The sequence below is a fragment of the Manis javanica genome, chromosome 2, assembly GCF_040802235.1.
Source record: "Manis javanica isolate MJ-LG chromosome 2, MJ_LKY, whole genome shotgun sequence".
Taxonomy (NCBI): Eukaryota; Metazoa; Chordata; class Mammalia; order Pholidota; family Manidae; genus Manis; species Manis javanica.
The window spans coordinates 29,112,894-29,132,621 of NC_133157.1; the positions used below are offsets into that span (position 1 = coordinate 29,112,894).

Genomic DNA, 19,728 nt, shown 5'->3' on the forward strand with positions numbered 1-19,728 from the left:
AATGGATGAGTGTGTTTTGCTGAGAACCCAGACTTGTATCATCTGATGCCTTAAAAAAACATGCCATGTTACATTCCACATTTCAGTGTAGTTCCTTTTCTTTTTCAAATGTGTCTTGAGTAGCCTCTATGAATTTGTCATAATGGAAGTACTTGGTGTCTGTGACTAGAAAAGTTCTATTAGAAGACTAGAGAAAGTGACCTGGGGACAGCCTCTATTGAAAAGACTTGCATGACATTAAATAATAGCTACCATACCTGAAACATGGGTTCTGTGTCAAAAGGTATGGTATATACTTTATTGTGCTGTGGTATATGCATGTATTCCCAACCCTTGTAATGGAGGAAGTATTATTTTTTTTCCATTTTGCCGACGAGGAAACTCAAGCTTAAGAGTTTAGTAAATTGATATCCAAGGAAGATGCGAGAAGGTGACTGAACCAATATTCAAACACATGTTTATCTGAGGGTTTTTTTTAAAACAGATGTCTGGGCTTTTATTCTGACACAAGGCCATAATTAAGAGCACACAGGCGCCACAAGCTGTGTGTTACCTCTTATTGTCTTATCTTCCCAAACGAGGCTGCAACCAAGCATTTTCCTGTCTTGTCCCTATCAGAACATATACTGACAGTGCCCTATTCACAGGGTTAAGAATCAGTATATCATTCAGTTGGTAATTTTCCTTCCTTCGACTTCTGGCAGAAGCTGTCTCTAGAGTCAGAGCCAGTTGTTTTTCTCTAATGACTTAGAGGGAGGGTAGCCTGAGGCTACCCTAAGATCTGCAAGTCTATGTATCATCATCTTTGTCCCATGGCTAATATCCAACACACAGCTTTGACTGGCCTCATGGGGACGGATGTGTTGATTGTTCTCACTTTAAAAGGAGAAACGCTGATAACACTATTCCGGCTGTTTTCTAGAATTATGAATGCAATTTTTAAGCAATTATAAAAAGGATATTGTATACTTGTTCAAGCTCATTCCTTGCACCAAAAATATATTGATTGAGCTGATTTACTTGCAATCAAAAATAATAAGCCATAGAAATGAGACACGTTAAAGATGCTAAGAACCTCTGTAGCTTGGGAAGTTGTGAGAATATATAATAAACATTTTATCACAGAAAATAATAAGCATACCCCTTAACTAGGAATAAAAAGATTTGGAGTAAGACCAAGAGTCAATACCTAGCCCAGGTGTTAGACCGTGAGGCTGAGACCTCATTCACTCAGTGAAATAGGACTCCTCTCCTAGAAAGAGCCCAGATGATTAATTCCTAAAGAAATTAGAGGTAGTGCCCTTTTTAAAATTAGACTTTTTATAAAGGGAAGCAAAGATGAGAACTGCTTCCTGCCTTTGGCCTTATTTCTCTTCCTTACTTTTTACCTTTACTCCTCTTTGCCAGGTTTCTAGCCAACACCACTTTCAGAGGCCTCAGTGGTTCCATCAGAGTAAAAGGTTCCACTATCATCAGCTCAGAAAACAACTTTTTCATCTGGAATCTGCAACACAACCCCATGGGAAAGCCTGTGTGGACCCGCCTGGGCAGCTGGCAGCGGGGGGAGATCGTCATGGATTATGGAATATGGCCAGAGCAGGCACAGAGACACAAAACCCACTTCCAACACCCACGAAAGCTACACCTGAGGGTGGTGACTCTGATCGAGCACCCATTTGTCTTCGCCCGGGAGGTGGAGGAGGAGGGCCTGTGCCCCGCTGGCCGGCTCTGTCTGGACCCCGTGACTAAGGACTCTTCCATGTTGGATCGTCTTTTTAGCAGCCTCCGTAGTGGTAATGATACAGTGCCCATCAAATTCAAGAAGTGCTGCTATGGATACTGCATCGACCTGTTGGAAAAGCTGGCAGACGACATGAGCTTCGACTTCGACCTCTACATTGTTGGGGATGGCAAGTACGGAGCCTGGAAAAATGGGCATTGGACTGGGCTGGTGGGCGATCTCCTGAGCGGTTCAGCCCACATGGCAGTCACTTCCTTCAGCATCAATACTGCACGGAGCCAGGTGGTAGATTTCACCAGTCCTTTCTTCTCCACCAGCCTGGGTATCTTAGTGAGGACCCGAGACACAGCGGCTCCCATTGGAGCCTTCATGTGGCCACTGCACTGGACGCTGTGGCTGGGGATTTTCGTGGCTCTTCACATTACTGCCATCTTCCTCACTCTGTATGAATGGAAGAGCCCCTTTGGCATGACTCCCAAGGGGCGGAATAGAAGTAAAGTCTTCTCTTTCTCTTCGGCCTTGAATGTCTGCTATGCCCTCCTGTTTGGTAGAACAGCAGCCATTAAACCCCCAAAATGCTGGACTGGAAGGTTTCTGATGAACCTTTGGGCCATTTTCTGTATGTTTTGCCTTTCTACCTACACAGCAAACTTGGCTGCTGTCATGGTAGGTGAGAAGATCTATGAAGAGCTTTCTGGAATACATGACCCTAAGGTAATACTTCTTTTTACTCTTTAACTGTCCATTATAACTCCATATATAATGTTTTATGCTTTCGTATGTCTGTGTCCTTTCATGTGACACAAGAATATCCTCTCAGCCATCTATAATCAAGTCTAAAAGTCTGTTGTGTGGATGAACTAAATATGTCATTGTTTTATGAAGTGAAACAAAAAAAGTGAGGGATTTTAGGGGGTGTTCTTTCAAGAAAGTCTTTCTGGTAGAAACATCTGTTGGTGAAGTTTTTGCTTGTGTTATTTAGCTGTCTGACAAAGTATTATTGTCACCCAAAGCAGACTTCAAACACTGATTAATTATTTCTCTTGGGAATTAATGGAAATAGTAGGATCTGTATTTTAAATAGTTAAGAACTTTTTACCCATTGAAAAATAGTAAAATGGAAAGAACTGACATATTACCATCAGCTCCAAAGTCAGAGGCTAGATATCTACACTCAGTGGGAGTAGTGCTGAACTACCTGAAGTGGCCAGATGAGCTAAGAACAGGGTGGCCTTATAGAGTAAGAAAGCTGTTCAGCTGGCCACCTTGGGTTGAGGGAGGGTGCCAACAGTCACATTATAATGTCCAAGGACATTCAAGAAAATTGTATCGATTTTAGGCTGCCTATGATATCCTTGAAATCTGGCCCTAAGGGTAGAAGAAAGGAGGTGGGTGGAGTTCAGGTAAACAGGCAAAGCAGTGATGATACTTGAGTTAGGACAGCCATTCTTCAGACTCTCTGGATTGAAACAGGACCCCTTTCGATGACAGGGGTATGGAGAACCTAGTCCAGCCTTGTGGGAGCAGTGAGGAATGTGTTGTCAAGGCTCAAGGCAATTAGAATAGGGGTCAAGGGAGCACACCAGTCTTGATGGGAAACAGAATGCAGATGCAGAGCAGAAGCGTGTTCCCGTGCATAGGACCAACCTAGAAGAGACTGGAGAAAGCTGAAATTCAGTGGGCATTCCCAGGACACACTGTGTTTAAAGCAATTTGAGCTAAGCTGAACATTTCAAATGGTGAAACACTCATGTCTTTCCAAATACTCCTTTTCACACCAGCTCTCAAGGTATTGAACAATTTACTATAAATTTCTATTAAACATTTAAAATTAATTTCACAGAACATCAACAAATATGACATTTGTTCTATTAAATGATGGAGTGCTCTAGAGGGCTGGTGGCAGCTTTAGAGAATTCTCATAAATGGCTTAGATTAGCATATGAGGTCTGTTCTGCAGACAAATGAATATGAGCTATTTGACCCATATACTGCAAACCTCCTGGTAAGTGACCTTCATGAACCTCATGAAAAGATTCAACAAACAGTGGCTCACTGACTAGGCAAGGAATTGCATTGCTTCTTAATGAACTCAGGGCTCTAGGTTATGAACTGGAATTCAGTGAACACAAATAAGTTCTGTAGCATAAATGCATCGCCCTAAACAAAATCTTGGTGATGTTTCAACATTCACGCACTGCACTAGTATCAGCAGCTTCTGTTTACTCTTTGCCCCCAGTATTTATAGATCTCTCAGAGGTTCACCATCTTGATAGAGGCTTAGATTTTTTTTGTGAGAAAGCTTGCCAACATGATGTTTAAACTAAGACTTTAGGTAGAAACCATTTAATCCAATCCAGTACAAAAAAACAATCTAATATATGCCTGCTGTTGTTAAGATTCCAGACCATTCCCTTAGGTAAAAAAGTGAACACAATACTGACTAGAGTTTCATTAATCAGATCAAAGGACTGCCAGAATTGTCATGGGTGTTATGTGTGAGAAACCTGAAATGATAATTATGTTAGGGAACACAAAGAAAATCATGAGGATAAACCATACACAGCAGTGAAACTTTTTTTTAAGGAAGAAGAAACAATCATTCCATCCCCAACTCCAGCATAATAAAGAGGTGAATTTTTTGTAAATCTAACCCAGCCCATAAGAAAAGTAAAGCAGAACTAGACAAAGTCAACTTTGTGTTACAGCTGGTAAGTTCTTAATTAAGTGGTTCAAGCCTAAAACAAAAACATTTTCAATTTGGGATGATAAATTTCTACTAAGCTTCCCCAAAATATGTATTTCTTTTCTGGTTTTATTTCTATGTTAAAGTCTCTCATTTATAGCTTTTTTTTTCATATAAAGACACCCAGATTATTGGACTAAGCAATACTCAACATCTAGAGTTTGGCGAGTAATATTGGTGACAGAATTGTTCAGTATTCATCCAAGTATGTGGCATTATGCAGATGACATAATGTCCTCACCCTCCCACAGAGAGAGATGGTCAAAATATATTCCCTACCCTTTCAGTCACTCAGGATTCATTCTGAAGTGTATTGTAGTTACATGAACACTTTTCTCTCCTACCAATGCAAAATTCTTTGAGGGTCTATATCCTTTTTTTACCCTAAGTGATGTGGAGAAATTCAGAGGTAAATAAGTCAAGTAGGGGAGAAAGAAAAAACAAGTTAGAAAGTTATAAATGCACCCAAGTTTAGAAACAAATGAAATGACTGGTCAAAGTTAGAGGAAAGAACAATCACCTTTAACTTAGTCCATCAGGGGAAAGCTTAATTAACAAGATAAAAATGAGGGATATTTTTGAAGAACACTCGGAAATCAGACATACATGTCAAAGGAGGAGGAATGGACATTGCAAACAGAGCAACAGAATCAGCTACTTGGAGGTGGAAAGTATAAAGCAGGGTCAGGATATCTAGAGGAGTCCAATTCAGCCAAAGAGTATGTTGCATGAGGGGAGAGTGGAGATCTAATCTAAAAATTCAGTTGAGGTAGCAGAGGATCTTTGACTTCAGACAAAAAAAGTGAACTTCATGTGACAATAGAGATCAACTGACATTTTGAACAATGGAAAAGCACAATGGAACAGTATCCCTTTAGGATGGTTGCTTCGACAGCAGTGTGTAAAGATCAGAAGAGAAAGCCAGTGAACAGAGCTGAAGTAACAGGGATTGTCACTGATAGAAGAAAGATGCAAGAAAGATTGTGGTGATCAAGTCAGTAGGACTTGGCAGTTAATTGGGTGTGAGAGACACTGTCATAGCTTCAGAGCGGCAGACCTGAGTGTCTGAGATGATGGTACCATTCAAAGGAGCAGAAAAGTCAAGTCTACGGGCTAGAAAATATGGTGATAAGTACAGTTTCTTTAATGGCATTTTAAAATCTGTTTTGGAAATCCAGGCTTTTGGAAACATGGAGTCAGAGAGTTAGGAGTGAGTTTAATTTGGTGGGATTCCTGGGCAGAGAGGTGATACTGTGTATTAAAAAATTCCGGGGCCCTGTGAGATCCCAAAGGAAAAGATAGTAGGGAGAAATATCTGTTTGGAGGAAAGCAACAGACATAAAAGTCCCAGTGTATTAGTATATAGGATTTGTGGAGAGATGAGGTGGAAGTTTAGGAGCTAAAGGTGTGTTACAGCACAGTCATGCAGGCCCTTGAATTTTGACTTCTTGAGATAAAGACTGGTATTTCCTACTTGCTATGTCTAGCTTCTTGCCAGTGGTTTATCAGAGAGGATAAAGGCTATTCAGTGCCCAGTATAAACCATAAGAAGTAGCAAGTTGTGTGTGTATATGTTAATGATGAAACTAGGTTACTATGATCTTCTTTTTCTCAGTGTTCTTCAAAATTCCATGTTCCTTTCTCAGATTCACTTGACTGCATTGAAGTTCTGGTCAAAACAGCACGCCATTTACACAGGAGGAGTCACAGATATCCTGTGGTTCTCATAGGGCATTTGTTTTTAAGCCGTAAGGTGAAAAATCCCCTCAATCTGAATGAAGGTGTCCTATATGGAGAATTGGTCACACTTTGAAGACTCTCCACCCCTGACGCCCTGCGTGTCTCATTTCTTCTCATTCTCCCTTACTAGATATCAGGACAGGCCCCTTTATGCCATGCTGCCATTCTCATCCCATCTCCACTACTCACAGCTCAGCTAACTCACCGCCCTGTGCCTTGAACACCCACCTTTGCTTCTCTGACTCATCTGTAGTTACCTTGGGATAATCTCCCCATGTCTGCCCATTACAGTTACATGCCCGAAGACTTCAAGAATAACAATGCCCAGGCTGCCTTAGAAACATTTTATTAAGAAATGTGCTCCCAGGAAAGAATGTCTTCAGCTTTTAGAGGCTATCTAAGCACTCCAGACCTGGAGAAGGAATGCCAAAATTTCCAACTACTCTCTCCTTAAAACTAGTTTTCTGTTGCATGTAATATTTTAAGTTATAATAATAATGTTTTCTTTTTTGTGTATATAGATAGTTTATATTTCTAGCCCCCAATATTTTTTTTTAGTGTATCACTCTTGAAATCTGAACACCACTTATAAAATATTCCTATGGGAAAATGTGTTTGGATTAAAAACCTACTGACTTAATAAGGTTTGTGATCTGTATTTATACCCAGTCCATCAATAAATTGAGTCCTTGCTGCATACATATCTATAAATATGATATCAGATAACTTAGAGTGACTATAATAGGCTCCATTTTTCTTCTTGATTATAATCATTAGCATACTGGCTATACATTTAATACAATAAATAAAACTGTTAAAGTGTTAGGAGTGTGAATATTTTATCACCATTTCAGAGTTGAAATTAATTGGCTTCAGCCAACTACTTGGAATCATAAATAAAGTTAAGGCAAAAGGGTAGGCAGGACACCCCAACTGATGACTTACTACATACTGCAGGAGCCAAGGCAGGGGGGCATACCTTTTTCTTGTTTTTTTGACATGTTCAGAAGGAAGAAGTTGCTGGCTGCTCTTACAGGTAACCCCAAGGGAGAGGGACTGGCCTGCTGTGCAAATGAAATTCAAGAGGACGTTTCTATCCTCACTTAACTATTTTTGCCAGAATAATTTATTTTATAGTAAAAGTGTAAATATTACTAAAAGTAATATATGTAGCTTCTCATGGCCTCCCACTGACTCTTCTGGGAAGCGTGCTCCACTCTTCAAAGCGGGTGGGCACTTGAAGCATGAGACCATGAAAGCAAGAATTTATGAGTGCTACATTTAATAGAGCTTATATGGGTAGTTCTCTGACATTAAACTAGCGCTATTCATTATAGGCAATGCAGAAAACAGAATAAAGTAGACAGATGGAAGCAAGCACCCATTGCCTTGTCCTCTGAAGTCATTTCCTCTTAGCACTTGGGGATGATTGACAGATGAATAGAAACTGCAATATTATTTTTATCCAGCAAAGTCTTCAGCTGGGTCCAAGATCTAAGGTGTGGACTCGGGCATTCTTAGACCCTTCAGGCCACTGGCATTCGATCTGCTGAGATACAAGACAAGATGAGAAAAGCACTTCATAAATCACAAAGTCCACTGGAAAATAAAGCCTCATCTCCCCTCATCAAGTTGACTGGGCCCAGTTGAAAGGATACATGAGCATTCAAAATGTGCTATTTGCTGAATTTTAATGGACTTTCTAGTTCTTCCAGCTTCTCATGTAAAATGCCCCCTGTAGCCCTGTGTCTTTAATATTTTTCACAGAAGTGTCAGCTCCTTTGAGGGGATGGGATGCTAGTGTCATTTTTGTACAGGCAAATGATGCTGCTGCTTAGAAAAGCAGTCCTGGTGAACAGTCAAATAAATATTAAATATTAAATAGACCTGCTGTGAAGGCAAGAACGAACTAAAACTAGAAATATTAAAGGACACTGTCATAGTCTTAGCAGGAAATGATAAACATTTCCCAAAATAATAGAAGCCACCTTTATTGATCTTCATATAACAGCATGTGGCTGCCCAATAAAACATGTGAATTTATATAATAAAGACTGGCCTTGAAGAAGGTTGGAGTGCCAGAACTCTAAGGCAGACAAGACACTGAAAATGGAGTTAGAAGTGAGGGAAAAGAAAACTGAACTACACCAAACTATGTGTTCATTCTTTAATTCATCCAATAATAGCAACTTCTGGTCTAGGCACCATGCTAGATGTCTGGGAATTTAGCAGTGAGCAAAATGGATGCTGTCCTTCTAACATGGAGCTTAGTGGGAAAGAAATAAGTTAATCAAGGAAGCACATAAATCAAGTAATGACTTAAACCCTGGTAAGTTACTATAAAAGAAAATGCAACACAATCTGACAGCCTGGCAGGAGACCTGCTCAGCATGGAGAATCAGAGAAGGTCCTGTGAGGAAAGAAAGTCTGGCTGAGATGTGAAGGATGTAAATGAGCTAAGGAAGAGGTGGGTGGGCTCTTAGGAGAAGAGCATCTCAGGACGAGTGGCTGCACGTGCAGAAGCCCCAAGCATGAAGGGAGAAGGCTACCATCGTGGCCACCCCATCATGAGAAAGCCAGGAGAAGGGGAACAAGAAAAGGATAAGTAATAAGGGAGAGGATTTGATCACCAGGCATTGTAGAGAAAATTTCTCAAAAGAAGAACAATCCAAGACATGCTGTCAGCTGAGGAGACCTGGGCTTCCTGTGGGCTCCAGGTACTTCCAGACTGAAGGCATAATAGAAGAAACGTCCCACTCATTCTGCCAACAAAAATCCATAGTAGACTGGGGAGGTGTCTGTAAGAACTGCGGTAAAGGAAAACAATGTTTAATGTACAAAACATAAAAGATGGTTTGCATAAGAAAAGAATGTGCTAATGGGTACGCATCTCTAGTGAATATACTGAAAACCACCGAATTACGCATTGTGATTAGGTGAACTGTATGGTGTATGAGTTATATCTCAATAAAGGTGTTTTAGTAAGTTTTAAACACACTGCCATATTACTGAAATTGGAAGACTGAATATTTAAAGACGTCAGATTTGGCCATGGTTAGTTGGTAGATGTAAAGCAATTCCAACTAACATCCCAAAAGATGTTGTTTTGATTTGTTTGATGATTGCTCTATCTTCTAAAATGTATATATTCAATTTTATCTTAAAGAAAAGGTTCAAGGGATTTGTTATTCTAGATATTGGAATACTTAATATTAGTGACAATAACAGGAAAGCTAATACTCATGGACCACTCCCATATGCTGTTGAAAATAATACTAATGTAGTGTCTGCCCCCACTAAATAGTCATGGAAATTAAAACTATCCAGGTAAAACAACTTGCATAGCATCTAACAACTAGAGGACACAAAAATAATAATGATAATAGTTAAAAGTTTTGTTGTATTTTAATATCAATGTTAATTACATTTATCTTGAACAATTCTCCCTGTCCCTCCGTCTTTCTCTTTCTCATGGTCAGTGTCAGCTGGCTAAATGGCAAGATTCTCTTGAATTAACTTCTGGGGCGTTTGGAGGCAACTTTCCTGCCCACTAATAGAGGATGTATTGTCATTGCAGGATGCATTTTAAGCATCATTCCTGGCTTCATATTGTTTCTTTTTTCTACTTCATCCTACTTTAATGTATTATGCTATTTTGTATTCTCTGTGACCTTTAAGCTGCCTTATATCTTTCCATGAACAAAGTATACATTAAGTAATGTTAATATCAAATGATAAATAAAGAATATTAATAGCAATTCAGAAAAGAAAGAAAATTGACCAATAAATACAAAAAATATTCACTCTAACTTGTGATCAAGGAAACAGTAATTGAAACAGTAATGAGATGATTTTTACCTATCAAATTGGAAATATTACTGATAGTACTCAGTCTTGGTTGGAGGGCTTTAAGACTGACAAGAGTACACACTGCTATTGGGAGGGTAACTTGGTACAATATTTTCACAAATCAGTTTGGCCATTTGTATCAAGAGCCTTAAAAGGGTTCATGCCCTTTCACCTCGTAACTTCCACTTCTAAGAATCTGTCTAAAGGAAATAACTTAATATACAGACAAGAATTTATTGCAGAGACTCACTGTAGTCCTATTCAAAGTAGGAAAACTTGGAAACCATGTAAATATCCAATAATAACACAATTCGTTATAATATTCCTATATGCTATAAAAATGAAGCCAATAGAGATGATTTTAAAGGGCTTTTAAAATGTCAAAAAATCAAAATATTAAAGTTGTGATGTAATACCATATACTACATTTCCAGTTTTGTAATATGCATCTGTACACAGAAGGAAATATAATGCAATATGAATAGCACTGATCTCTAAGCCATGTAATTACAGGAAATATTTTATTATTTCCATTCCTTATTTTCTACAATGTTCATGTATTATTTATGTAATGAGAAAGTACATAATAAGCCAAGTAAGAATGAGAACAATTCAGACATGCAGCCGGGGTCACAACAGCAATGTCTGCTCTGCATGCACTGTGCTATCTACAACCTTTTAAGTCCAGGAAGGGTGAGTTCCTCAAGAAGTAGCCCTCTCATAGTAAAGTGTTTACATGTTAAAGATCCTATGCTTTCCACAGAGGCTTTCAGAAGCAAATTTTCATTCCCACCCACTTTATTCATAGGACTTATCACAATCTGAAATCATTGCATCATCTATTTGTTTACTTGTTCATTGTCCCACTGTGTTTTGATCACCACTGGATCCTCACATGGTTGGGTGAACAGTAAATGTTCAGTAAGTGTTGTTTAATTAATAAATGAATGAAAAATGGCAGCAGCATTAGACTAGGGATATAGGTTCTGTGGGGATTACTTTGAAATCGGTGCAAAATTTGATAAGATCATTCAAAACCATTCTCATACTAGATGCTATAGAACAAGCCAAAGGAAAACCCCAATAAGGGGCAATGCACTATGATACAAAAGGCAAAGTCCGGGACAAACCTACGTGTGATGTATACCTCAGTCATGGGTTAGTCGTGTGACGCTTGGCAAGTTACTTGCCAGGGCCTCTGTGTGTTCATTTGAAAAGGATTAGAGGAGATAATGGATGTGAAAGATCTAGCTGAAGTTCTGATTCCATCCAGCACTAGATTATAAATTCCATGAGAGTGGAGACCGATCTGGCTTATGCACCAGTATCCCTAAAGTCTAAGCATATGGCAACCATTCATTTAGATATGTGTTGGGTAAATAATGGGTTTGGCCAGGAAGTCAAGCAGAGGTAACCAACATGTGTCCAGTAGGTGAGGCAGAGGGCAGAAGCAGATCTCATTTGTGCTTGAAGAGTGTACCTAAATGAGGTCCAAGCTATGTCCAAGAGTGACCCAAAGTGTTTGAGCCATGAGATTGATATAATCTGATCACCAAGGCAAAGAAAACCTAAGACCGCGACGCCCAGAGTGGAGCCAGCAGTCAGAGATGTAGGATCGTTGGCCAGGAGCATGAGACAGACGTACCGCCCCAGCCCAAGTGGTTCCGGGTCCCCAGCAGCAGATTGTGGGGTTGGGTCAGAGCCATTAAGTGGTCCAGGAAGGATCATACAGTACATGACATTTACTTGGAGTTGGAAAAAAAATCAGTATTTCCCATTCTTAATGTTCTTTAATTCTAAGAACTTAGGGGAACCATCAAGACTTGGCTGATTCTGGTTGATACTGAACAAATGAGTATGTGATCTGTTTGCTTCCTCACCTATTTCCAAAATACTTTTGTGGTGGTGTCTTTATAGAATTTTTTAAATAACTCCAGCTTTATTACTGTAAAATAGATACAGTAATTCATACTAACTGCAGCCAAGTGTTTTCAATTAGACACCCTGCTGGGTTTGCTTTAATGAATGTCTAAGATCACTGCCTTCATTTGAATACAGACAGCGAATGTGCCAAATTTTTGCAAACCCTTCTCAAATTAGAAGAAAATTGGCTTATAACTTTGTTTACATTATTAACGTGCACAGCAAGCACTGTATGTATATGTAGATAGTTTCTGTACCAATGAATATGTCAAATGTCTATAAATATTCCCATGTATCTTATATAATTATAAACAATTATCAGTATATATGTCTATCAACTGTGTTCTCACACATGCATTTATGTTATTAAAAAAGTGCAGGTTAAATGGACACACACTGTAATTAGAACTGTTACTCTAGGTCACTCTTGGACATAGGTAAAAATCACCTGGCTATACCCTCAAACTGCAAGTGAGAGAGGTTCCCACCCTCTGCCTTTGTCCTACTGGATTCATCTTGGCCACCGCTGTGTGGTCTCACGACCATTAAAACCATTCTCATACTGGATGCTATGGAATGAATAGAAGGAAAGGACAAGTCCTGGTGTTGGACATAAAAATGTGGTGCAACTTAGGTTTGATGGTTTGCTCTGTGAAGAATCTCATTTTCATGCTTGATAAATAACTGTGTATCTGAAGACGTTGCAGGCAACCCCCGAAGGGGCTCCTTTTGTGTCTAAAATACATGTCTTAGATTCACAAGCAGTGCAGATTAAGGTAAATGTTAATGATTTAGCCTCAACTTGGCATTCTGATCCTTAATCAGATCAGGGGCACATGATCTAACCAACCAGTATATCCAGCGGCAAGCCTGGAAGCTTAACTGTGAATTCAACTCCACTGTGAACTCAGTCTGGGAAATTCAGCCCACTAGGGGTCAGTTTTCCCAGTTTGCAACTACATAAAAAACTGCTCCAGCCAATTTCACAGTCGTGTGTGTGTGTATCATAATGTGTGTGTTATATAAGTTCAGAAAGATGTTTTGTCAGAATCCATAAATATTTTTTCAAACTCAAGAAGTGTACTTTTATCATGGCATTTTATTTTAGCTTCTGTCTAAAAAATGCCAAATGACAGAAAATTTTAACAGTGCCAAAGAGAACAAGACTTATCAGTGCTTCCTTAAATTATATTTGAACCAGAATTTTTTCACACATAGATCTGAAGACATAGAATTAATGGAGGTGAATCTATTTATAAGTGAATATAAATATATAAATCTGTATATCTTCTGTGTGTAAGTTTAAAATCAATCCTGAGGGTCATACATAAACTACATGGCTTCATAATAAGACCATAGACATAGTTATAGGAACAGGAACTAAAAATATCATCAATAAATAATAATGATACTGAGATTTATGGGATCCCTGCTCGTCCCTGGGACCACGCTAACTGCTTTACATGGATTTTTCTCATTTAAATTTTACTGCATCCAAACAGATGAGGAAATGGGGTTCAAAGAAATGAGGTAACTTGTCGAAAACCAAATAGCTAATAAATGGTAGTGACAGAATTCACACTAACAATATCTGACTGCAAATTATTCCTAGTCAATATTTCATTTATGCATGCAGTAAAAATGTCCTCCCCAGCCTGATTTATTGCAGACAGCCCTTTCCCTGGCCCTGGACTTAGTCTGATGAAGCTGCTCACACACAAAGGTGGTGCAAGGGCAGAGACCACTGCTGAGGTGACCTTTGAATATGTGCACACAATCCATGATTGAGTATGGGATGCAGAAGTGAGAGGGACAGAGACCCAGGAAGGATTAACTCCCACCCACCCCACCCTCACATCACTCCTACCCTACCCAGGGAAGTTTCAGCAAGAACATACCCTCTGGGTGCTCCATAAACTAGGAGGGAGCCATTTGGCTGCATAGTACCTGCTGCCACCCCCACTGTGGCACTCCCGTCACAGTCCCAGATGCTGCCCAGCTCGCCTGGCAACCGCGCGCTGTGAAATGGGAGCTTCTCTTCTCTTGGCCTGCAGTTAGGAACTTCCAAAAGAAGCTGCAGTATCTGTATGAACCCTAGTGCTAATTAATCTCCCCATTGTGAAATCCCTCACATGGTAACTGTACTCCACCATCAGCACCACTCAACTCACGTAAATATTGTTCAAAGACTGATACAGTCACTGGTCATCAAGATACTGTTTATACCATTGAAAGGCTAGAAATAATCTATAGTCACAAAGAGACTGGTTAAAGTAGGGTACATTCCTCCATTGGCATATAATGTTGCTGTGAGGAAAAAATGCTGAACAAGATATATATTGCCAAGAAAAAGTAGATTGTACAAAATATGTATGTAAAATACAGTAGTCTGTAAATACAGTCTTCTAACATTTTTAGTTTTACTGAATTGGCACTCACGTAAAAGGGTTGCTCTCCACCCTAATATTATGATAAAAGAGGCACCTCAGATCATTCTTCCTGGCACAGGACCTGAAATTCACACAACAGCCGTTTCTTTGTTTTAAGAAAGTTTCCTACAAAAGGGCCCTATACATACAAGGTATATTTCAAGAGAAAACAAATGTTCTCTGTAAGAGGTGAGACTTCTGTAAGTTTCCTATATGGGTTATTAATTTAGACTAGATGGGTCTGCTTACATAGAGAACAAGGAAAATATGTACCATTGGACTGTTCAATGAATTTTAGGGAGAAGACACCAACCGTCAGCTTCATAGACCAGAGCTTCCAGCCGAGGTTCGGCCCCCCTCACTCCCTGCTTCTCAAGGCCGAGGCCAATTCTCTCCACATTCAGACCCAGCCCTCTTCCTCACCTTTGCCCCCACAGGCTCAGGAATTAATCCTATTCTCATTCAGGGAGAATTTAAGATGCCGCGTCTAGATCCTTTCTCCTCAGAAGTGTGGCCTAAGGACCAGCAGTTGTAGCATCTCCAGGGGCTTGTTGGGAATGCAGAATTTCAGGCCCTCTTCAGACCTACTGAACCACAATCTGCCTTTTAATAAGATCCCCAGGTGTTTCATGTACACAATGTGATTGGAGAAGCCTTGGTGTTAGTCAGCTCCCACATGACCCAGTATCAGGTTACTTGGCTGCTGGCCCCCCTCTTACCATTACCCTTGAGTCAATGACATGTTCCATGACTAAACTTTAGCTCCATCTTATAACTGGCATCATGCTCTATTACCAAGTTCAAGATTCCACTGACTTATTTCCTGGGATTCTGCTTACCTCTGGTCCCTCTTCCAGCATCTGGGAGAGTCTTTGACTCAGGGCCCCAGGCTGCCAGCTATAATTTTAGCCCCCCTGGTGGACATCTGGGATAATGGACCTATACAATTTTCATTTGTCATTGTCCACCCAGAGTTCTCCCCACTTCAAAGTGATCTAGTCTCCTGTGCCTCCTGGCCAGACCAGCACCACACCAGTCCATCTTAACCTCAGAGAATCCCTGGCCTGTCACTGGCCTACCCTCACTAAAGAAGTTCTTTGTGATGCTTTGTAAGCCATCTTACTCTTGTTCTTTCCTCTGTGGAGATGGTAACCAGTTTCTCAGCTTCTTCTTGGAACCATTATTAACCCATTATTCACCCTGTTCTTCACATCTTACAAATCGCTTGACAGATTGTTCCCAGCTGCCTGGAGAAAAGAAAGGCGCTGCCCGTGTATTCACACAAGGCCACCATCAGCACACTCTCGCATGGCTCTTACCTACAACTGCATGTTGAAAGGGGAAAACATCTTATGAATGGACAATACAAACTTTTGTCCTGATCAGGCAATTTTCGTTTTTACATGCTTTTAGAAAATGACTACTTTGCTTCACTAATATGACAAATAATAAAAACACAAACCATTTGCAAGGCACTCCATTGCTTCCCAAATGCTTTCAGTCCAGCACCTCAGTTTATCCCCTATATCTTTGTGGCAAAAAGGTATAGGAGAGAAGAATGAGGCTCAGAAGAGCTAAGTGATCTCTTTCAAAGTTCAATCTGGTACTTAAACCCAAGATTCCTAATTTCAGATCCATCCCAGTTTTCGTACAATGGGCTACCTCATATTAAACTGCAAGGGTAGGCATGCTCACAGCTACCAAAGCTTTGCTCAGCATTTCAGGAATGTAATTTGAAAAAAATAATTATGAAAACAAATAAGAAGTTCTTAATAGTTCAATACTCTCAATGTATATCTAGTACTACTGAATTATCTTAGGTTTTCAGATGATTTAAACTTCAGCGAGCAGGTCAAATATGAAATCAAGCAGCCAATATACTGGGAGCCAAACAGAAATCCAAGAATGCAGAATATATTTTGCTTTGTGTCATGTACCAAATGACTAATAGATAGCAAGGGCTTTCAGGGTTATAATTTTAGCTCAAGGTTCTGGTAACTACACGAAATCCTTGAGTGGTTTATTATATCATCAGGTGAAATTATAGCTCCCCATGGGCAAAAGTTGTTGAAGTGCTTTCAGCCATTGAGTACTGTAACAGCGTGTCCTCCATAGCAATTATAGGGAAGACTATACTAAATGCCTGGTCATTTTGACTAATGACTAAATATAGAAATTATTTTTTTAAATGAGAATGACAGGCAGGCGATTAATTCATCCATCCAATCCATAAATGCGTATGAGTCACCATATGTCTGCCACTAAGATAAGGCTGGAGTTACAACAGACAAGTCAGATTACTGACCTGGTCCTCAAAGAGCTTTGATTTTAGCAGAGGAATCAGACATTAGATGACCGTGACAGTGAGAGAGGCCTTATCATGAACAGAACGCTATGCTGATACATGAGCAGGAACCTGACCAACTCAGGAGAGGGCACAGTCAGAAAAGGCCCCCTTAAGGAAGTAAACATAGCTCTGAATGATGAATCAGAATTAAGAAGAAGAGGAGGGGAAAGCTCATTCTTACCAAGCAGATCATGAGTGTGAGTGAGAAAAAAAGAGACCTCGAAAGGAGAGCAAAGAGGTCTAACCTCCTCCTTCCAAATTATAAGAACAGCTGTGTGGATCTGCTAGAGGAGAAAGTGGAAAGAATCAGAAAATAATGCCCTTGGGCACAGTGTGCTGAAAGAAGAGAAAGCAAGGAACTATGTGGTATTATTTCCCTGTGAACTCTAAAACAGTCAAACTCGAAAAAGCAGAGTAAAGTGGTGGTTAGCAGGGGAATAAGGGGTTGGGGATAAAATTGATGTTCAAGGGTACAAAGTTGGGACAAGTAGTAAATAAGCCATAGGGATCTAATGCACATTATAATGAATATAGACAATTTTCTACAATATTATGTAATGTGATAAATATCACTGCAACAGAAATTATATTGCAATGTGTAAATGTATAAAAGTAACACATTATATACCTTAAATGTATGTATGACCAAATACATTCAGTAAATAAAATAATATAGCTTAGACATTAATAAGAAAGATGTATGTACATATTTCTTAATATACATATATATTATGTGCATATATTCTATATATCATGTATGTCATGTGTATATGTATATATGTATATATGATGTATGTGTATATATAATGACAAGTGTATATATAATACAATATATAATGCATAGATACTTTATGTGTGTGTATAGATATATATATACACATATGTACCTGTGTGTGCACCAGAGCAGAATTTGCAATGAGAAAACACCAAGCCATTTTCTATAAAAAGGCCATATCTCCAACCACAAAAGGAAATCATTTAAGATTCAGAGACTTAAAGAGATAATATTTAAAGAGTAACTAGGATGACAAAATCAGATAATATCATAAAATATTATGCTGAATGGAAAATAGCTAAAAGATTCTAAAAGAGACCTAGAGATTATATAATACAAAACATTTACCTAGTGAAGATGTCAGTCACTTTGGAGGAAAATATAAGATTGCCACCAAATGGAAAAGCCCAGAAAGAGCTCAGGACCACACAAGTCATCTCTCTACAATATTTCACTATCATTTCAAAGAATTATTACTTTCAATGATAATACAATTTTCATTTTTATCATTGTTATGATTTACATAATATTTCTCACGCAGTGTCTAAGTATACTGCCAGAGTTTTAGCATTGTTAAATATAAATAAATCATCTAAAGTCATACACATAAAATGAATAATAGACACAAGAAAGATAATGTTTCAGAATATCAAACTATATTAATAAAAGGTAGAAGAACAAAATAAATTAGAGTTACAAACCAATAGAACAAAATACTTATTTAAATGACAGGCCCCAAGTTCTAGGTACAGATACTTAGATATAGAAAGAATTGGTTTGGGTTTATGGTGATTATTAGTAATTCTACTCTCTGAGAGCTGGTTTCATTAAGAAAATGACATTTTTTTAATGTTTCAACAATGTGTCATTTATAAGACACTCTCAAAACAGACCTAGGCTAAAAAATTAAAAACTTGATTAATATAGTTCAAAAGTATAGAAATTATTTTTAAAGGTACTTTGTTACTTTACAGTTCATCACAATTTCAAAAAGAGTAAAAGTAACCCAAATACTTATTTCCTCTCTGACAAGCTGTGTGCTAACCAACCATTACAATGAAATTCTGAAAAAATGAAATATTTTAACATATTTTTTCACTAAATGCTATATAGTATAGTTATACAAGGAAAGAATCTAGCCTTTGGAAATTGTAATTTTTAAAAAGTCTTACACAGATGTTCCTAAGACAAGTGTCATGTAATGAGTAAAGTTTTAATAGCCATTTACTCTTAGAATTTTGTATGCATTAATAAATAACACTTGGAGTAAAAATGAACAGCATTTTCCAAATACAATAACTCAAAAATAAATGGAGACATTTGTGCAAATGTTTCGTTTTTGAAAATCACTTTGGGCTGAGTCAAACTATGGAAAATTTTAGCTCAAAGGAAAACCCTCCCCCACCCCCATAAAAAATCACGAGGATGTGAAAACAGGATTATAATGGAAGCTGTCTTGCAACATTAACTGCAGTGTTCGTTCTAAAAGCTGTAATTCATGGCTCTTCTACAGACTTTTTCTTATAGCAATTATGCATATTAGAGGAAAGTTTGAATACATAAAATCTAAATGCTGATAGAAAACCAAGCCTATAGACAAGTTTACTTGACTAGTTTTCACTGAAGGAAAATAGGAAAGCTCATTAGCATGCCCACATCCCAGGTGTCCCTGGTCCAAGGAGGTTGAGGAAAACATGAAAACTCCAGCCCGAGGACATTGCACAGGGCTCCCTGCCTGGGGTCCCACATCAACCCACTGGCAGTCAATTCCATCACTAGGGGACAACGCCTTTGGGGAGAGGAGGATGTTAGGAACTGCTGGCTCTCCAAGAAATTCAGTGCAAAAGGTGCTCCATATAGGCAAACTGCTACACAGAATACCAACCCACTCTTTCATTTTCTCTTCTCCCTCTCTTCTGAGGTTCATGCGGTGACCTGGAAACACCCCATGCCATTTTGATCATCTTTGTGTTTTCAGAACCTAGTACAGAGCCTGGCACTCAATATGCTGGAAAAAAATGAAAGATCTCTAAGTCAGAAAATCTGCATTTCAATCTTCTCTCTGCTACATAACTGGGCTTTGTGATCCATCCCAGGCCAGGTACTTAAAGTCTAAGCTTCATATTCCTTGCCTAAGAAATAGAATTGAAAATAATATGTACTCATAGCATGGTCCTC

General features: G+C 38.9%; 1 protein-coding gene across 1 annotated transcript in view; it reads left to right on the top strand.

Moving 5' to 3' along the window:
* GRIN3A (glutamate ionotropic receptor NMDA type subunit 3A) overlaps positions 1–19,728 on the top strand; it is a 139,248-nt gene that overhangs the window by 58,628 nt on the left and 60,892 nt on the right. Inside the window, exon 3 of the mRNA XM_037017707.2 lies at positions 1,408–2,455. Within this exon, the coding sequence (XP_036873602.2) occupies positions 1,408–2,455 (1,048 nt within the window). The remainder of the gene's footprint in view (positions 1–1,407; positions 2,456–19,728) is intronic.